Below are 11,374 nucleotides of genomic sequence, written 5' to 3'. Positions count from 1 at the left end.
AGAGGGAGGGAGGCTACATGGGGAGGCTGCGGCCTCGGCTTCAGAGGGAGGCTACAACCCCTGCTTCTCAGCCAGAAGCACAGCGCCCGCTCTTGGCTCCTTTCTGAGACCTAACATCTCCACCCAAAGAAGTGGAGACCAAGCCCACACTCAGGTGGCATTTTGCAGTCCGGTGGTTCCGTCATTAAGACACCTGCTCCGGAGAGATGACTGTGGTTCGACAGGATCACCATTTTGAGAGTGCCGAGAGGCGGCAGCCCGGCAGGGAGCTTAGATCTATCTTAAATCTGCCAAATGCAGAAATGCAGGAAACTAAAGGCTAGTGACTGAAGCGCTGATGTCTGCCACCCTCAGAACTGAGTGGCTCACAACCAGGGTAGTAGGGTCTGGCAGGTTTGGGGCCAGTGGCCATGCAGAGACACTCTCAAAATAACAATAGAATAATAATAATGATAATAATTATATTTATTAAGGCTAGGTGTACCCCATCCTCTGCCTAAATTATTCTTTCAAAAATATAGATCCTCACTGCTGCAGTATAGCCTTACTCTTCTCCCACTACTTTCCAGCCCACATGGTTCCCTCCTCTAATGCCCTCCTACTCACTGTGCCTCATCTCTTTCACCACTAGCCCCTGGCTCACAACCTCCCTCCCCTCTGGAACTCACTTCCCCATCACAATCAATCAATCAACCAATCGCTGGTATTTATTGAGCACTTTCTGTACGCAGACCACTGTTCTAAGCATTTGGGAAACTCTAATAGAGTTTATAGATATGATCACTGTTCACAAGGACCCTACAAATCTAGTAGAAGAGTTTGCAATCTATATCCAACAGACCACTGCTCTCTCCCTCTTCAAGACCATACTAAAAATCACATCTCCTCCAGGAAGCCTTCCCTGCCTGATCTCCCCACACTATTTCCCCCTCCGCTTCGAAATTTCACCCAAAGCACTCGAGTACTCAATCCCCAACCTCACCAACTCACTGCACTTAGACATAGCATTACACTCAATTGCTTCCCCTATCTCTAATTTATTTTAGTGTCAGTTTCCCCTGCAAGATTCTAAACCGACTGAGGACTCCAGGATCAGATCTACTAACCCCATCACATTCACCCAAACAGAACAGAACTCTGCAAAGAAAGTGTTCAATAAATAATATCGATCGATTGGCTGAGGCTGAGGGAGGCTGGGTGACCTGAGTCCAAGCCTAGACATTAATTTTCTCCAACTTGAGAGAGTTCTGATACTGCCGAAAGTGAGAGTTAAGCCTTTCAGCGGTTTAGCAGGTGGCTTTAGGGATAGTAGGAGAGGGTGGAAGGGTTGGTGAGAACTGAATGGGAACTGAGGAGCTTCTGTGCACTTTAACATCAGTTATGCAAATTATATAAAGGCAAAACAATGTCAGAATGAGTGCCACATTATTTGCAAAGTCTCTTTAGGGCCCAAAGGGTTTAAGACAGGTAAAAGGTCACTCTCTCCTCTGAATTTCCTCTGGTTGATGCTGGAAATGTTTGAAGGGAGAGAGAAAAGGAGATGGGGAGAAAAGACAGGGAGGTCTGAGGCAGATCTGACCGGAGAGGGGCCACTAGAGTTTGTCCAATAGATTTGAAACACCTCTGAGGTTCCCCTTCCCTCCTACCCAAGATTGGGATAAGCTTAGGGAAATGGAGGAAGGAGGAGTTGTGGGGGGAGCTGATTGAATGGAACCCAACTGAAATACCGTAATTACGATGACGGCAATACCCCAGGGTTTAGAGCAGGGCATGCAGTGAGCGCTGAATCCGACTGAAGGGAACCCAGTTGGAATACCATAATTACGACGATGGCAATACCCCAGTGCTTTGAGCAGGGCACGCGGTCAGCGCTGAATCCGACTGAATGGAACCCAATTGAAATACTGTAATTACGACGATGGCCATACCCCAGCGCTTAGAGCAGGGCATGCAGTGAGCGCTGAATCCAGTTGAATGGAACCCAATTGAAATACCGTAATTACGACTATGGCCATACTCCAGCGTTTAGAGCAGGGCACGCGGTGAGCACAGAATCCGATTGAAAAGAACCCAATTGAAATACCGTAATTACGACGATGGCCATACCCCAGCGCTTAGAGCAGGGTACGCAGAGAGCGCTGAATCCAGTTGAATGGAACCCAATTGAACTACCGTAATTACGACGATGGCCATACCCCAGCGTTTAGAGCAGGGCACGTGGTGAGCGCAGAATCCGACTGAAGGGAACCCAATTGGAATACCGTAATTACGACGATGGCCATACCCCAGCGCTTAGAGCAGGGTACGCAGAGAGCGCTGAATCCAGTTGAATGGAACCCAATTGAACTACCGTAATTACGACTATGGCCATACTCCAGCGTTTGGAGCAGGGCACGCGGTGAGCGCAGAATCCGACTGAAAAGAACCCAATTGAAATACCGTAATTACGACGATGGCCATACCCCAGCGCTTAGAGCAGGGTACGCAGAGAGCGCTGAATCCAGTTGAATGGAACCCAATTGAACTACCGTAATTACGACGATGGCCAACCCCAGCGTTTAGAGCAGGGTACGCAGAGAGCGCTGAATCCAGTTGAATGGAACCCAATTGAAATACCGTAATTACGACGATGGCCATACCCCAGCGTTTAGAGCAGGGCACGCGGTGAGCGCAGAATCCGATCGAAGGGAACGCAATTGGAAGACCGTAATTACGACGATGGCCATACCCCAGCGCTTAGAGCAGGGTACGCAGAGAGCGCTGAATCCAGTTGAATGGAACCCAATTGAAATACCGTAATTACGATGATGGCCATACCCCAGCGTTTAGAGTAGGGCACGCAGTGAGCGCAGAATCCGACTGAAGAGAACCCAATTGAAATACCGTAATTACGACGATGGCCATACCCCAGCGCTTAGAGCAGGGTACGCAGAGAGCGCTGAATCCAGTTGAAAGGAACCCAATTGAAATACCGTAATTACGACGATGGCCATACCCCAGCGTTTAGAGCAGGGCACGTGGTGAGCGCAGAATCCGACTGAAGGGAACCCAATTGGAATACCGTAATTACGACGATGGCCATACCCCAGCGCTTAGAGCAGGGTACGCAGAGAGCGCTGAATCCAGTTGAATGGAACCCAATTGAACTACCGTAATTACGACGATGGCCAACCCCAGCGTTTAGAGCAGGGTACGCAGAGAGCGCTGAATCCAGTTGAATGGAACCCAATTGAAATACCGTAATTACGACGATGGCCATACCCCAGCGTTTAGAGCAGGGCACGCGGTGAGCGCAGAATCCGATCGAAGGGAACGCAATTGGAAGACCGTAATTACTCCGATGGCGGTACCCCGGCGCTTCGAGCGGCGCCCGCAGTGAGAGCTGAACAAGTACCGTAATTTTTTGGGGGGGGGCGTCGGACGTGCGACGTCGGGGCGAGCAGGTGCAGGGCGAAGACTACAAGTCCCAGCCTGCCCCGCGCCGCGCAGCCTCCCTGGGCCTCTGCCGACCTCAGCCGGGTGCGAGCGGCGGACGCCGCTCAGTCTCTCCCTCCCTCGGCTCGCGCCGGACGCTGCTGCAGCAGTTGCAGCAGCTCCAGCAGCTGCAGAGGCAGCCGTCGCTGCATCATCGGCACCACCCGCCGCATCCAAGAAGGACCTGAGCCCCGGATTTTTTTGGGGGGGGGCTGCAAGGGAGGGGACCCCCCCCCCAACCTCCCTGCAACCTCCTTTGGAGTTGTCCACCCCTCCTTTTGGGGGCTGTCTTTAAAGCCCCCCCCTCCCTCCCTCGGGTCCTGATGCCGAGGCATGAATAGAGGGGGGCTCCGAGCGGCGGGGATGGGGGAGAGGAAGGACGGGGAGCCGGCGGCTGCTGGGGGGTCCGGAGGGGGGTCCGGAGCGGCCGGCCGGGCTCTGCAGCAGTGCGCCCAGCTGCAGAAGCTCATTGACATCTCCATCGGCAGCCTGCGGGGGCTGCGCACCAAGTGCGCTGTGTCCAACGATCTGACCCAGCAGGAGATCAGGACCCTGGAGGTAAGGGGGTGGGGGGGGCGACCTGGGGAAGCCCCTCTTCCAGGGCGTGGGAAAACTCGCTCTACAACCTCCCCCTGCTCTCCTCTCCCCCGCCCCCTTCATTCAGGCGTATTTATTGAGCTCTTCCGTTGTGCAGAGCACTGCACTAAGCGCCCCGCCTGAGAGTCCGGCTTCTTTCCAAGTCGTGCTCTCTGAGAGGGTCCCCCGAGGGTCCCCTCGGTGCTGCTGCCTGCGAGCAGCAATGTGTCTTGTTAGATTGTAACCCCCCCCAGGCTCTCAGTACAGTGCCTTTGCATGCAGTAAGCGCCCAATACATACGAGGAAATGCATGGAGCTTGCAGAGGCTCCTTTGGAGCTCTGCAGTTAGCAGCATCCTCCTAGACACTGGGACTCAGTTTCCCCCTCCCGGAGTGGGGTAGCAGGTCTCTTATGTTCTCCCCGAGCGGTGTGGGAAGCGACCGAAAGGTGTCATTGATGCCAGTCTACTTGTTTTGAGGTCTGTCTCCCTCCCTTCTAGACTGTGAGCCCTTCTTGGGCAGGGATTGTCTCTATATGTTCCCGAATTGTACTTTCCAAGCGCTTAGCACAGGGCTCTGCACACATTCTGGATGAATGAATGAAAGGTGGGCTTGGGGGGGGGTCTGTCATTTTTCACAGCGCCCTTCCATCGCGTTGGGGTGGAACGTTGCTCTTTTATTCCCTTCATCTGGGCACCGGGCACCCTGGGCCTGGCTCCCTTTTTCAGTTGCAATTTCTTCAAAAAGCTCCCCCCCCCCAGTGTGTAGGAAGGGTCCTGAATATTGCAATCCCAAACGCAGTGACTAGTGTATCATTCTGACTTATTTCGTATGCATTAGCTGCATTTTTTTTAGGCTCGGTCAGTTGTGGCTTCTGCGTTGTGTTACCATGGTATTAGGCTAATCAAAACATAAATTATCTTCCCTCCCCTCACCTCCCGAAAAGCCTGTCTTCTGCTTGTGATGGATTGTTTTAAGGAATACAGCGTTTTGTTTGGAAGGGCATTCTACTTAAAGGGCTCTGTTGGGGGTGAATGGGGGGGGAGAGGGAAAGCAGCTGTTGGATGCTTGTGTATATGTGAATTTTACACCCCCCCCCTCCTAATTATACAAGGGAAGTGAAGTATTAAATGGGTTGGGCAGAACAATGCAAGGAGGTAGCTGGGCTCAGAAGCACAATCCCCCCCCCCCCCAACAAATTTCCACACAATGGACTAAAGAATGTTCCTTTTTTTCCCAACTTGCTTTTGTCCAGTGACTTTTAACACTTGGACTCTGTGGCATTTGCATAGTTCCTCCTCAAAGAGAGCAGTTTTCAGGTTTGGGAGCGTTCAACTGGACCAGGCTTGAATTACTGCTGCATCCTAGCCATCTTTCCCATCTTCACCTGCCTTCCTTTTTATATTGTTCCTAATCTAGGCTGTGGGTATTTCTATTAAGGCAACATGTTATCCTTCGATTGGTACCCTGTCAACTGAAAGCCAGTCTCCAGAGGTGAAGGGCTTTTGGTCTCACAAGGCTATTTTATTTTTGAAGGGCCTCAATTTCCCCTTAGTAGTAGGAGAGGTTTCTGAGGCACAAATATCATGTTTTTGCTTTTTGAAAAATTACCTCAAGTTTTATGACACCTGAAAAGTGGATTTCAGAATGCGGCCGAGAGATGTGGTGTTTTTTTTTCCTTGGCAAAGCTATTTGAATCTTTAAGCTGACAAGATGGGTGCTGGTATGAATTAATTACAATAGGAGCATAGCAGTTATTCACCTTGTATCCATTTGTTAGGTCCTCTCTGATATCCCTTGTGGATAAATAGATCGAGGGAGTTATAAACTACTTGATGCGTTTTTTTGTGGGGGGGGGGCGGGGATTCTGAGACAAACAATCTTACTCTTGAAAGCATTGAAAATTAAGGATGGGATTGCTTTGGTCTGATGCTGTCTTTGGTCACTGGAATTGTTGGGAGGGAGGAGATGAGGGATGTGAGTCTACACTTGCAGTAGTTTTCTGCCTACTTTGGTAATTGCCTGAAGTATCTGGAACCACCCACCCTATGCCTGTGGGCATTGGATTTGTTTGTAGCATCTAACAGGATTCAGCTGTTCCCACTGATTTGGCACAGAAGAAAAACCTGTGTCCTTTTCATCCAGTGCTCTTTGGGTGAACTAGGTCTAAATCCATTTTTCCCACTCACACTATTCTAGAGTACCCAAGAGACCAGTTAGGAATAAAGTGCAGATTCTACCATTAAGAATGCTGTCAGTTCTGCTTTCATAGCATCACTAAAATCCACCCCTTCTTCTCCACCCAAACCACTACTTAATTAATGCAAGCACTTCTTCTGTCCCACCTTGATTATTGTATCAGCCTCCTTGCTGACCTCCCTGACACTCTCTCCCCTCTCCAGTCCATACTTCACTCAGCTGCCCTGATCATTTTCCTTCAAATACATTCAGGCCGTGTTTTCCCCACTCCTCAAGAAACTCTAGTAGTTGCCCATCCACCTCGGCAGCAAACAAAAACAACTCATCGTTGGCTTTAAAGCGCTCAATCACCTTGCCCCCTCCAACCTCATCTCACTATTCTCCTACTACAAACCACCCGGCACACTTCGTTCCTCTAATGTTCACCTTCTCACCGTACCTCCAGCTCGCCTATCTCACCGTTGGCCTTTCGGCCACATCCTACCTCTGGCCTGAAGCACCCTCCCTCCTCATATCACACAGATAGTTGCTCTCCCCACCTTCAAAGCCTTATTGAAGGTACATCTCCAAAAAGCCTTCCCTGATTAAGCCCTCCTCTCCTCTTCTTCCACTCCCTTCTGCGTCACCCTGACTGGCTCCCTTATTCATCCCCCCTCCCATCCCCTCAGCACATATATACCAGGGACTTATATACCATAATGTCTGTCCCTGCCTCTCGTCTATTAGCTCATTATGGGCAGGGTATGTGTCTGCTGTTTTATTGTACTTTACTAAGCACTTAGTACAGTGCTTTGCACACAGTAAGTGCTCAGTAAATACGACTGAATGAATGAAGATGGACTGAGATCTGCTTCAAGTCCTCCAGGTGGCTTTTGTTTTTGTTTTTCCCACAGGAAAATCACTTAGTATTATAGCGCTTACTATGTGCCGAGCACTTTTGTAAGCACTGGGATAGATACAAAGTTATCAAGATGTCCAACGTGTGGCTCACAATCTTAATCTCCATTTTACCAATGAGGTAACTGAGGCACAGAGAAGTTAAGTGACTTGCCCAGAGTCACACAGCTGACAAGCTATGGAGATGGGATTAGAACCCACGACTTCTGACTCCTATGGGCTTCCAAGTAACGGACAGTTCCCAAATCCTTTTTATTTTATCATATTTTTTTTTCCTGGAAAAAAATGTCATCTCACTTGCTAAGGTAGAAGGAGCCCAAGGATTCCTAGTGAGAGATTTAGCAGGAGGAAAAGGGGGAGTATTAGCCTTGGATCATGATGGGGATTTTACATCTCTTAGGTTGTAAAGGGTGTCTTCGGATGTACAACAAAATCATTTCCCGAGAACTGCATTTTTAGTCAAAACATTGCAAATAGGAGCCACTTTTTCTCTTTGGAACAATATCTTACATGGGAGATTGGTTACCGTGGGCAAGGAACCATGTTTACTGACTCTGTTACATTGTATTCTCCCAATGCTCAGTATAGTGCTCTGCCTACGGTAGGTACTCAGTAAATCCAATCGATAACCAAGGTCAGATACCCCAAATTGTGAAGACAAATCAATAACTAAGAGAGATTCATTTGTGTGTGTTTTATATTGTCAGAGTGGTTCCATGATAGGGTAACTGAATTTTACTTCATCATATGCCTGGCAATCAAGTCACCCCCTTCCTCCCTCCTTGCTCTTCCGCTACAGCCCCAACTTTGTTTGCACCCTGGGAGCCACTGCCACAAAGGAGACTAGAGTGGCACGGTGGAAACCGATGCGTGATAATGCTGAAGCAGCCTGCAGATTTAGAAAAGCAAATGCCGCCCATCTTTCCTAGAGATGTGTTATGTAGGGCACCTCTTTTACTCCCATGTGAGGTGATAACTTGCCTCTGCAGATCTGTTGGCCACCTTGTAATCCTTGAGCAGAGCATGTGCTTTACCCATGGCCATGGGCACAAATGCCAAACTTGGGAATGTCAGGGTTGCCACTGCCATATGAGCTACTGATGTACCTGAGTAACACTTTATGGGGTCGGAGCTCTCTAGAGGACCGAGGGCTCTATGTCTCTCATCTTGGGATTTTATTTTTTTTTTAAAGAAAACTAATGACAGACCCTTCTATTAAATCTTTTTTTTATGCATGCAACAGCACTGGATTCGTAATGTTCTTTTCTGTTCAGCTTAACCTTTCACACTGAATGGATTTTTGCAACACAGATTCAAGGCTAGGGAGAATGTCCTGAGCAGAGCTTCCCCTGTACAATAAAAAAAAAATTGTGACCATAAGTAAAATGGGCAGAACTTTGTGGGCAGATAAGCCTTTTTTTAATTTCCCTAAGTCCATGGGAATGATTTACTTAGAACACATTTGTGGAGGAATTGGTGCAAAGTCCTCGTTTAGATGTGATGGAATGTGGCTGGGTTATGGAGTCAGACTCAATCCTTTTCTACCTGAGGCTCACAGTCAATCTTTTACCCATTTTACAGTCAAGAAAGATGAGGCCCAGAGAGGTTAAGTGACCTGTCTCAGGTCACACAACAGGCAAGTGGAAGAGGGGGAACTAAAACCCAGGTCTCCAGACTCCTGTCCTCTGACCCCTAAAAATGGGATTGATATGCCTGTGAGTTCAGATGGAATCCCAAGCTTGTTGAAGCTTTATGAGCCTAGAAAAACACCGATTGATTGGTTCCGGTGCACAGTTCTCACTTGAAAAGTGGGAAGCAGCTTGGCTTGATGGAAAGAGCATGGGTCTGGGAATCAGAGGACCTGGGTTCTAATCCCAGCTCCATCACTTACCTGCTCTGTATCCTTGGACAAGTCACTTCTCTGTGCCTATTACCTCAATGGTAAAATGGAGATTCAGTGCTTCTTCTCCCTGCTACGTAGACTGTGAATCCCATGAGAGACAGGGATTGTGTCCGACCCAGTTAAAATGTATCTACCCCAATGCTTAGAACAGTGCTTGACACATAGTAAGAGCTTAACAATTACCATAATTCTATTATAAAATTAGAGGAGAAAAGGCGGAACAGTAACGTATTTTCTTTTCTGTTGCATTATACTGCTTGATGATTTGTCTAAACAATCAGACTCTGTCCAAGTGTGACTGTGCTTGTTGTAACAAACCTCAGGTTGTGCAGTGACCTGTTTAAATGGCTTATCTCTGATTATTTGAGGTCACGCTTGAACTTTTTCTTTCTCTCTCTTTCTCTCTTTTGTAATGAGGTAAGGGAGATATAGAAACCTTTGAAGCTGGAACCTGATAGTATATCTTGAATATTGAGGGAATTCTGACTTAGAAAGCTGCACTGCCCCTTGGCAAATCTCAAGTCAACTTTTTGGCCCAAAAACAGTATGAAAGAAGGGTTTTCTCTTTGAAGTGGATTCAGGTAGGAGCAAGATGTGTCCCCTTTCAGAGCAGGGCAAGCAAATGCTAGGAACTTTACTTGTGTCCACCCTCTCCTTAACACTTATTTTTAACTTTTGTCCTCCTTACCCAGTGAGGGTCTGCCTCGTGACACAATTGCAGACAATCGGCTTTCAGTCTTCACCCTGCTCAAAGAAGGAGCAGGGAACTTGAACTCCACAAGGGAAAAGTGATTCTTCTGTTATTACTAAGTATGTACAACTAGAGGAGCAAATGCAGAATAATTCTCCTGTAAAATGAAGGGGATTGGAGGGCAGAACTTTCTTCGGCATTGCAGTTTAGGTCTCCCGTTGGCTCCGAGTACCTTAAAGGACCAGATTTCCTCCAGGAACCAATCAGCGAAACTTATGGAGTGCTTTTTGTGTGCAGAGCACTGTACTAAACTCTTGGAAGACTATGTAACAAAAGAGTTGGTAGACAGGTTCCCTGCCCATAGGTTTACAAGCTTTTCCTGATTCACCTCTCGTTACCCCATCCTATTTTCCTTTCTTCTACAACACCTGTGCCGTTAGGTCTGTACTCCTTGTGTACTTTGCTCACCACATTTAAGTTCATACCTTTATGCTCTGTTGCTTCCCCCACCTGTAACTTTTGTTTTAGTGTCAGTCTCTCCAGTTGGAATGTAAGCTCCCTGAGGGCAGAGATCATGTCTGACTACCTCAGGGGACTATCTCAACCATTTAGTGCAGTACTCCTCACACTCTAAGCACCCCAAAAATACCACTGATCAATTGTTCCACAGCCAGAGCAAGAGAGATGCAGAGTTGGGATAACGGAATGGCGAACTTTTATGGCAAGAGAGCCAGGCAGGGTTAGTTGGCAGACAACAGCTCCCTGAACTCAAAAACTGTAGTCGTTCAGCCAGAAAAACTGCTGCTCCCTTCCTGTATCCTTGAAGATTCGTCACCGAATGTCTTGCCAGCATAGTACCACGCAATGGGTTTGCATTTGCATACTGAATTCCGAGAACCTGCCTCATGATCAACATCTTTGGTTTTGATGACAGTTGATGGGGCATTTCAGTGCTGCTGCAAAGATCATTAAAGTACGGCAGGACCTGTTGGCCTGGAAAAACAGTGGGGGTGGCGGCTCCGCTTTGTATCGTTCTGATCTTCAGTCCTAGACTGAAACGGTGTCTCCCTCACACATCGAGCCCTGTTCTGCTTCTTGTTCGGAAAACTGGTGACTTTGTGACTTGAGTCACCAAAGGGTTCAGAACCTACCTCTCTCCTCCTTTTGAGAAGAAAACTTCATTTTGCTCCACCATCCTTACAGTGAATCAAATTAAACTTCACCAATGTGTTGGGTAGGTTGGGGGTTTTAAAAATAGCATCTGCATCCTGTATCAAAGTTCTCGTTTTATCACATGGAAACCCAGGTTCCAAAGAACAGATTTGAGCATCCTTTATCTGGCCCGAACCTACCTGACGATTTCTTTTTCGCCTTTATCATCTCAAGCTAGAAGACAGCACATTAGATTTACCAGAAGATGGTACATCTGGATCTCCTAAAATGCGGTGTGTGTTCTTGCAAAACTTAGTGTTAAGGAAAAACCACACTGTGGCATTGACAGAGTTAACACCACACGAGCGTGCATAAGAATATATTCTCACAAGCTACTTCTTCCGACACCAGGGCAAGTTACTGGACAGACTTTCCCCAATTTCTTAAAATCATTGAGCCAAACGAGGAGTGAAAACACACCTT

At 47.9% G+C, this 11,374-nt stretch overlaps 1 protein-coding gene across 7 annotated transcripts in view; it reads left to right on the top strand.

Moving 5' to 3' along the window:
* Positions 1 to 3,558: 3,558 nt before the first annotated feature.
* KSR1 (kinase suppressor of ras 1) overlaps positions 3,559 to 11,374 on the top strand; it is a 138,049-nt gene continuing 130,233 nt past the window's right edge. For all 7 annotated transcript variants that reach the window (XR_003765654.2, XM_029081955.2, XM_029081948.2 and 4 more), the window contains exon 1: positions 3,559 to 4,032. Coding sequence is in view for 6 of the 7 variants with exons in the window: in XM_029081955.2 (XP_028937788.1) it covers positions 3,808 to 4,032 (225 nt within the window). In the remaining variant the exon portion in view is untranslated. The remainder of the gene's footprint in view (positions 4,033 to 11,374) is intronic.

The sequence above is a fragment of the Ornithorhynchus anatinus genome, chromosome 17 (assembly GCF_004115215.2).
Source record: "Ornithorhynchus anatinus isolate Pmale09 chromosome 17, mOrnAna1.pri.v4, whole genome shotgun sequence".
NCBI lineage: Eukaryota > Metazoa > Chordata > Mammalia > Monotremata > Ornithorhynchidae > Ornithorhynchus > Ornithorhynchus anatinus.
Note: the sequence above shows the minus strand (reverse complement) of the source record. Positions and strands in the feature narration are given on the sequence as shown.